The 9,169-nt window shown below is 33.6% G+C and overlaps 1 protein-coding gene across 1 annotated transcript; it reads right to left on the minus strand.

Moving 5' to 3' along the window:
• Window positions 1-287: 287 nt before the first annotated feature.
• On the minus strand, window positions 288-2,896 carry LOC104111062 (protein transport protein Sec61 subunit gamma-1-like). Its single transcript, XM_009620661.4, has 3 exons — window positions 2,636-2,896; window positions 2,389-2,507; window positions 288-525 (listed from the first exon to the last, which is right to left on the minus strand). Exons 1-2 carry the CDS (start codon window positions 2,727-2,729, stop codon window positions 2,392-2,394), a joined length of 210 nt encoding a protein of 69 aa, XP_009618956.1. The 5' UTR covers window positions 2,730-2,896; the 3' UTR covers window positions 288-525; window positions 2,389-2,391.
• Between the last annotated feature and the right edge of the window lie 6,273 nt (window positions 2,897-9,169).

The following is a 9,169-nucleotide window of genomic DNA, read 5'->3' on the forward strand; positions in this document are numbered from 1 at the left end:
TAGTCTAGTAACTTTAACATTCACATCAATGGTAGTTTTTGAAATTAAAATAGTTGACCAAGAAGAACAACAAGTGATTTAAACAAAAGGAATTTGGAAAATTTTGGATTACTTAACAGATCAAAAGGTATTTTCAAAAGTTTGCTGATTGTAGGGGTAAATTTGACCCGATAATATAACGAAGGTTAAATACATACAATATATGAAAGTAGAGGGATATATTTCCGTTGTCACAATTAAGCTACGTTCCGAAGCTGTATCCATCATGGCTTAAAGATTGGGCAAAATTACGATGAAAACATTGTATGTCTCAAATTCAACAGGAAAGTTTACAAAATCTGATAGCAGGCCGGAAAAGGGGACTGGGAGGTGAGGGAGGCAATTAGAATGACATAAAAACGGATTAACTAGGAGGTTCAGAACTACAGGGTATCCAAATGCTACGGATCACAATGTGAAACTAAATTTTTGCACCACTTCTATCTCTGGCTCTACATCTCCAATTGGCTATGTCCTTCGCAACGCCTGCAATTTCACATATAGAGTCAGTGTCTCATTGCAGGATCATACCAACAAATTTCAATTAGTTCCAGATATTTCACTAGCAAGGGAATTGAAAAGGCAATTTAGAAAAACGGCAAAGTATCAGAAACCCAACAAATTTCATAAACCACTCAGTCAACAAAAGTTGAAGGATCGATATCAAATAACAGTTGGCAAGGTTGTAAATGATTCACCAAAACTTTCACATTTAATCAATGAACCAAGTCTTGATCTAGATTCCAGAATTAGTGGGATCAGCTTTATACATTAAGATGTGATAAACTTGAAAAAACATGATAGTTGGAGAAACTGCAAAGACACCATGCTAATCATTTTTGAAAGAAAGACACCATGGTAATCGTTAACATATTCAATTTTTATGAAAAGGAATGTTTACTCACATCGATGGTAGTGTTATTACTAACCTGAATCCATCGGAGAATGCGTAAGCCTCATTTATTTTTTAAGATTAAGACGTCTGAATCTGAATATCAAGATGTGCATTAAGATTAAGACATCTGAATCTCAATACACATCTGAAATTAATATGTGTATTAAGATTTGAATACTAAATGATTAAGACAGTTTGTTTTTTAATATTTGAATGTATAAAATTTATTTTTATTTGAAAATTAATAAATATAAAATTCAAATAAATACTAATTAATCTAATATTCTATCAATAATATATATATTTTTTAAAATATGGTAGTTAGTGATGATGATGGCTAATGGTGGTACTTTTGAATGCGACTAGAGGCCGTGGTTGTTGTCGGTTTTGGTTGATGGTGGTGGTTCTGAATAGTAGCTTGTGGTGATTGGTAGTGATGGCGATTATGGTTGAGGATGGTGGTGGTGGGTGGTAATAATTAATAATGGTGGGTAGTGGTGGTTGTGATTGTGATTGAGAAATGTGGTGGTAGTTTATAAGGGCGCAGCGCCGGCTATGGTTGTTGATGGTGATGAGGTGATTAGTTGTGGTAGTTGAGGTGGATGAGTTTGTGGTTGTGGTTGAGAATGATGGTGGTGGGGATGGTGGGTGGTGGTCGTCGATAATGGTGATGACTGTGATCGAGGATGGGGGTGGTGGTGGTGGTGGTTAAGTATGGTGGCGGTGGGTGGCATGGTGATAGTTGATAATGGTAGGCGGTGGTGACAATTAATAATGAATGTAGATGATAGCATCTTAATGAAATTAAGACTTTGTTATAGATCTTAATCATACAGACCTTTCAAACCCATTAATTGGTTGTGAATAAAAAAACAAACACACTTATGATTAAGATCTGAATGATCAAGATTTAGACTTTAAAAACAAAAGCACTTAATGCCTGAGATATGAATGATGAAGATTCAGACCTCCATTAAGTGCAAACAAATGAAACCTTATTATATCTTATGTTTTTTTATAGCTAAAAGATATATTTATCAATCAGCAATCAACTTCAAGATCATCAAATTTCTTATTCCTTTGAAATAAGCTAAATGGTGTCTGTCCTAACTAGTGAAAATTAAGAATAATGTATCAATTGATGATATTACCAAACTTCAAGGTTAAGGTGGCCATTTGACAAGAACTCCACATAGTAATTTCAGTGTTTGGTTGGCAGAAAACATGTATCTTCTCCCTCATTTACAAGTAACAAAACAACAAATAAGATCCTTCTGCATGATATCACTACGTAATGTTCTCCAGGCTATAATACAACAGAAACCCAGCAATTAACCAAGCAAGTCTCGAGATCCCACAAAATTAAGATATCTAACGACCAATCATATGTAAACAATTTCCAAATCAATAATTTTTCAGAGTCGGAATAAGAAGAGGGAAAGCAAAATATTTACCAATTAAGAAGCACCAACGATGATGTTATTGATAGGAATGAAAACCAACTTCACGAAAAATCCAACAAATCCCATCACAACAAAACCAATCGCCGTACGAGTAGCAACCTTGGTAAATTCTACACCACAAACATTCAAAATTAGTCAATAAGATTCTGAGACAAGTAAAATCCCTAGATCTACATCCATTAATATCAATCAATCAGCTGTGCTTCAATTCTAAACTAAACATATATATATCCAATACCTTTACGATCAGGCTTGTGACATCTTTTGACGAGCCTAACGCTGTCTTTGGCGAAATCTCTAAGAGGATCGAACACAGAATCGAGGGCGTCCATTCGAATTGGATCTGATCTGAAAGAATAAGCAGATTAGGGTTTCTCTTTTGGATCTGAATTGGGTGAAACGGAGATGAATGAAATGAGCTTCGGATCGATACAAATGAAGAAATATCGTCGAGAGAATTCGGTTTTGACACGGAGAGAGAGGATAGCGATTGGTGGTCAAAGCCGAGTGACGTTAGCTGAAATGCCTAAATTACCCCTTGCACTTGTCTAGTTGTTATGCGGATCTTTATAACGTACCAACTTAAAAGGAAAATAGGAAAATGACACTGTTTAATCACTCCAAAAATAATAGCTGAAAAATTATATAGTTTTTGTATGTTATATATAAAAATTATATAAATTTATATATATTTTCGATTACCGAATATATATATAATTTCTGTCATTGACCAAAAGTGATAATACTCATACAATCAAACCTTTATATAACAGATTCGTTTGTTCCGATATTTTTTGGCTACTAGTGTTACGCATTGTGCGTGTACACTATCTCAATGAGTAAAAGACTTTTTTAAAAAAACATAGATATTATATTAAATATTGTGTTTGAGTTATAAAATAAAGTATATATTTCTAAAAATGATGAATATTGATCCTATATTTATCACTCAATAAAAAAATAAACTACTCCAATAGAAGTTCTCAATCTTCGGTCAATATATTCAATTGAAATTTATTCTTGTTATAATTTTATTTGATATAGAATAGATATATATTAGTGCTTTCCATGTGTCATGTTAGTCATTCTAAAACTTATATAAATATCTCTCTTTCTCATCTTTGCAATTTTGAAATTCATTAGGTAATTAAAGTATTTTTAGATACAATTTGTTTATCTTACTTTAATAAATAGTAACGGTTAAATATATTTTTAATTTTTTATTTTTTATTTTTCACTACATGTAAAATATTGTTATATAATCTAGTCGTTAAAAAATGAGCAAACTCATTCTAAATCATAAAAAAAACTTGAATATATAAACATTTTTAATGATTCTTGACGTACATAAAAGAATAGACAAAACACTGAATCTAGAAATTTTCTTACAATTTTGCAATAAAAACTTGGAAAGAACTTAAATTTACCGCGGAGATGAATCCTTGGCAACAATAATATGGAATGTACTATAGTAATATTAAATAATTCAAACAAGGAAAAAACTTATATAATGTTAAGTTTAATTAATTTTAAAGTTCGATATATTACGACTTCCTACTTAATTCAAATAAAAAATAACTTTTAAAGCAAATTTTTAATTGATTTTAAAGTCCTAAATATTAGTCCACAAATAGATTTCTTCTAAAATAAAAATAAAAAAATCTTCTAAAAACAAAGCAAAACGGCAATCCCTAATTATCAAACAAAAGAAATAAGAAAGATGATCTTTTAGCTAATGATCTTCATGTGTGGCTATAATCTATTCCTATTTAGATTAGGACTTTTAAAAGTATAACAACCAGAAGGGTATTTTTAGTTAATTTAGGCAAAGGATTTATATGAATAGAATTTACTCGATTTAAATTCCTAAATATTAGGAGTTTTTACCTAATTTCAATACGGAAATGATTTAATTTATAGGCCTAAATATTAGAAAAATTAATTAAATGACTATTTTGTCTAGTGTGAAATTAATTTTTGAAGGATAAAAAAGGCGAACGACATTTCACTAAGGTCTTTGTGCTTTTAATATAGTATAAATTATAGTGAAGTCTTGTTATAGAAGAGATATATTATATCATAATATAAAAATCGATTCCAAAAAAACTTAATATTTATAGGAAATAACTGTTATGTAGGGATATTGTTATAGAAATGTCTACTATACTTATCCAAATTCTCCAAAGCTTTTATAGCATGCAATAAAAGTTTTTCCTCGATAAAATTGTTTTTCCAAGTTTCATTGTGTTAACTTAGGGTACGTTTGGCCATAATTTTTTTTTTTTTTTTGAAATCAGTATTTGGCCATAAAATTTTCATTTCAGATCACTCACAAAAATTTAAAAACAATCCAAAATTGTATTCATGCCCAAACACAACTCTAATTTTCAAATACCATTTTCACTTGAAAATAAAAATTCACATTTTCTTAAAAGATTTTTACAATTCTTATGTCCAAATGCCCGATGCACGCTTACCTAAAGGAAATATCTTATCCCAAATTGGTAAGGACTTGCGTCATAGATGGACGAAAATTGTTATGTCTCTAACTATCTTAGAAATCTTGATTTTTCGTTCTCTTGTTTCAATTAACATTTGATGTAGTCAACATTAATTTAGTGTATAATGTGGAATTTGTAATTCAAATTACATGCTTAAAAGGTAAAGATGACCCCAATCATTCGTCCAAGGAAGGGCTCGTCCCCAGCTAGTCCATTCACCATCACCATTCACCAAGTCCCTTCACTTCGATACATTCTTTTTGTATCTCTCGCCAAAATAAATTAAAAAAATGCATCTTCATGATTGAAAATAGCAGCTGGTGTCTCGCAATATGATTAATTTCTCCTGACATGTTTGAGAATTTTGTAAGCATCTCCAGCAACTATTTGGGACTCGACTCGGTAAATTCGACTACTGCTAGTGCAAGTCAGGGCATTAGTCTTGACCTTTTAGCGGTTATCCTCAAGAAAGATGGTGGTTCCACCCCCATTTATGGTAGAAATTTGAGCAGAGTACTGTGTTTTAAGAACACAAGCAGATTGCAAAGGGGAGGTATTCGGAGACAAGAGTTCAAAAAGACAGCAATGATACTTATCTTGACAAGTCATCAATAATGAATTTCCCATATAATGTACTCGAAATGAAAAAATAGACAAGTATATGAAGTGTCACAATGCTTCAGGGTCAAACTTGATTGTACTATCTTTGAAATGCAGATAGAAATATTAGAAATTGTCAATTAGAAATAGAAAGTTGAATCCCTAGAAAGCTCTCAACTTTCAAGAGCCATTCAAAAATTACATTCAACAAAATAAAGTAATTTTGACCTGCATGGTATGTTGAGAAAGAGGTAAACCCGAAAATAAAGAAATAAAAAATAACAAAATTTAACGTGGAAAACCCTTCAAATCGAAGGTAAAAGTCATGGGATCACAAAGATCCAAAAAGCTCCACTATAACAATAAGAGGGTTACAAAAGTTCTCCAAATTGGCTACACAACAAGTGCCAAACACGGAGCAACAATAGCAACAAGAGCAAAAACAAATCAATTGAAGAAGGAGGAGAAGTCACAAAATGGAGCTGTTGTTCGGGGCTCGAAATCAGATGCTACGGACCCCAAATCCAATCTTCACCGTTCAAATCAAAGATCAAGATGCTACGAACACTCAAACAAAATTTCATCCCAATCTAACGGTTAACGAATAGTAAAACGTAATTTGACTAGTCATAATAAAAATCTGCAGCAAAACAAATACTTTTCTTCTCTCTTCTTTCTTGATGAAAGCTCTCTCAAAAATCACTCTTATGTGCTAAAGTCTTTCAAAGACTAGTACCAATAAGTATAGAATAATTCTCCAAGGTTATCCTATTTATAGATAATGAGTGGTACTTTCTCTTAAAGCCAAAACCAACTCTACATAGGAATAAAAACCAAATCCAATTCTGAATAGGAATGGAAACCAAAAGAGAATAAGATTAGGCCTTTGGATGGACAACATGGGCATGAGCCCCAACAAACAACCCCCTCCAGCCAAGGGGCCAAATATGTCTTCAAGTAGAGGAACTATCGAGAGGCTTCATGCCTGCCAATTTTCTGCAAAACGTGTGCTTATCTGCATGCTTAACTACCAAGTCTTCAGACTGCTCCATATAAATCTCCTCGTCTAAATCACCATGAAGAAAAGCATTCTTTACACCCATCTTCTCAACCTCTAAATCTTGACTCGCGGCTAAGCCTAGAACCATACGAATAGAAGATATTTTCACAACAGGGGAGAAAATTTCATCAAAGTCAACTCCTTTCTTCTGGCCAAAACCTTTAACAACTAACCTCGCCTTGTACCTAGGTGCAGAGGTATGGTTATCTTGCTTTATTCTGAATATCCATTTGTTAGATAAAGCTCTCTTACTAATATGTGCCATTCTTATGGAGTGACTTCATCTCATCTTCCATGGCTTCTATCCACTGATCTTTGTGAGTATCTTGCATGGCTTCATCATAGCTCTCAGGTTCTCCCATATTAGTCAAAAGAACATACTCATAGAGGATAGCGCATGGATTTTTGCTTCTCCTTTGTAGATCTTCTAAGAGAGGTTTTAAGAGCATTCGAAGTAGTTACCTGAGGAGAAATTGGTTGCTGATCAACCATAACTTCATCAACTGGAGCATCCATAACATCTACACTATGATGATCATTTTGATCTTGATCACTATCTTCATTCTTGTCTTGGGTTCCTTCATGTGTAATAGGTGCCTTAGCAATAGAAACTGGATGAATATCAACTAAGCTCTCATTACTCTGAGAATCTATCTTCTCAGCTTTGTCAATATCTTCAATAGTCTGGTCTTCAAAGAATATTGCATCATGACTTCTAATAAGTTTATTATCAACAGGATCATAAAAACGATACCCAAACTCATCTTGACTATAACCGATAAAATACTGCTTAGTTTTGACATCCAGTTCCATCTCTCATCTTTAGGAACATGCACACAAGTTTTACACCCAAAACTCTCAGGTGATCATAAGAAACATCTTTGGGAAAGCACACTCTGTCTGGGACATCACCATCCAAAACAACAGCAGGAGACAAATTGATAACATAAGCAACAGTATTAAGTACTTCCGTCCAAAATATATTTGGATGTTTAACCTCTAAAAACAAACATCTAACACTCTCAACTAGAGTTCTATTCATCCTCTCTTCTAAACCAATCAATTGAGGCGTCTTGGCCGGAGTTTTCTGATGATGAATTCCTTGTTCTTTGCAATAGTTATAAAAGGGACCACAATATTCACCACCATTGTCAGTGCGAATGCATTTTAATTTCTTCCCCGTCTGTCTCTCAGCTAAGTCCTGAAATTCCTTAAACACGCCGAGTAATTGATATTTGGATTTTAAAGGATACACCCAGAGCTTGGGAGAATGATCATCAATGAAGGTCACAAAATAAAGTGTACCACCTTTTGACTTTACTTTAAAAGGACCACACAAATCAGAGTGTACTAGCTCCAATAATTCGGGCTTTCTTGAAAGAGGATGGCTATGAAAGGAAACCTTTTTCTTTTTGCCAGCTAGACAATGGATACACCTTTTTAGCTTTGCTTATTTCACTCCAGAAAGCAAATTTTTCTTAGCCAAACAGGTAATCCCCCTCTCCCTCATATGACTCATTCTTCTGTGCCATAATTCTGATAAAGTGTCAGTTTTCACCAGATTTATGGAGTCATTAAGAATAGAGCCCTGTGTCACATATAAATGAGAAGACTTGACTCCTCGAGCCACTACTAATGAGCCCTTGGTGAGCTTCCATTGGCCATTAAAGAGGGCATTATGGTAACCTTCATCGTCTAATCTTCTTGCGAAAATCAAATTGAAAGGAAAGTCTGGAGCATGCTTGACATTTTGAAGAACTAACATTGAACCATTATTAGTTTTCAAACAAATCGTGCCAACACCAAATACCTTAGCTTCACCGTCATTGCCCATCTTTAACACTTGTCACACCTACTTTTTCCCGAGAGGATAAGGAATTTTTTCAACTAAAGTGACATTGTTCGAAATGAGATTATTTATTTGATTTTAAGAGTCGCCACTTGGGATAATTATTATGGTGTCCCAAGTCACCAGTTTATTTTAAAATCCCAAATTGAGGAAATTGACTCTATTTATGGTCTGCGAAAATAGAAGACCGGGTAAGAAATTTTGTTAACCCGAGAGAAGGTGTGAGGTACTCCCGAATTTCGTAATTTTAGCACGGTCGCTTTAATCATACCTGGCTTAGTTGTTTGTTTAATTATTCAATTTTAGAACCTATGTACGTTTACCTTTTTACCGCTTTTAATTATGGCGTTATGGAATTAATTTTGGAAACCGGTCACGTATGTATGAATCCGTTTTATTTAGGGTACTTAAAATCATGTCACGCGTACGTGTACACAATTAATCACGCTTTATTATTATTATGATTGTTTCGACCAAAGTTGCGCGAACGCATACCTTGGTTTTAATTTTGAAAATCGTAGTTATGTCACGCGAACGTATACATAATAACGATAATTTGATTAATTAATAGCGTGCCTAAAGCATACTATCGCGTTCAATGTAGCTACTAAACATATATCCCAAAGACACTTTTTAATTCTTGTTGAACTCATCCACCCAAATACTGGTCAAATCAGTTTCGTTATTTTAATGGGTCAATACAGCAAGACAAACCCAAGCCTCTATTCGCTCCCTTTAGTCCTAACTCTACAGACCCAATTT

This window comes from Nicotiana tomentosiformis, chromosome 6, assembly GCF_000390325.3.
Source record: "Nicotiana tomentosiformis chromosome 6, ASM39032v3, whole genome shotgun sequence".
Taxonomy (NCBI): Eukaryota; Viridiplantae; Streptophyta; class Magnoliopsida; order Solanales; family Solanaceae; genus Nicotiana; species Nicotiana tomentosiformis.

What these genes read in the sequence shown, in the direction of transcription:
- LOC104111062 (XM_009620661.4), bottom strand. Translation starts at nt 2,729, where the DNA reads ATGGACGCCCTCGATTCTGTGTTCGATCCTCTTAGAGATTTCGCCAAA. An exon ending in TCACAAGCCTGATCGTAAAG is followed by an intron (nt 2,508 to 2,635) that starts GTATTGGATATA and finishes TTTGTGGTGTAG; the next exon opens with AATTTACCAAGGTTGCTACT.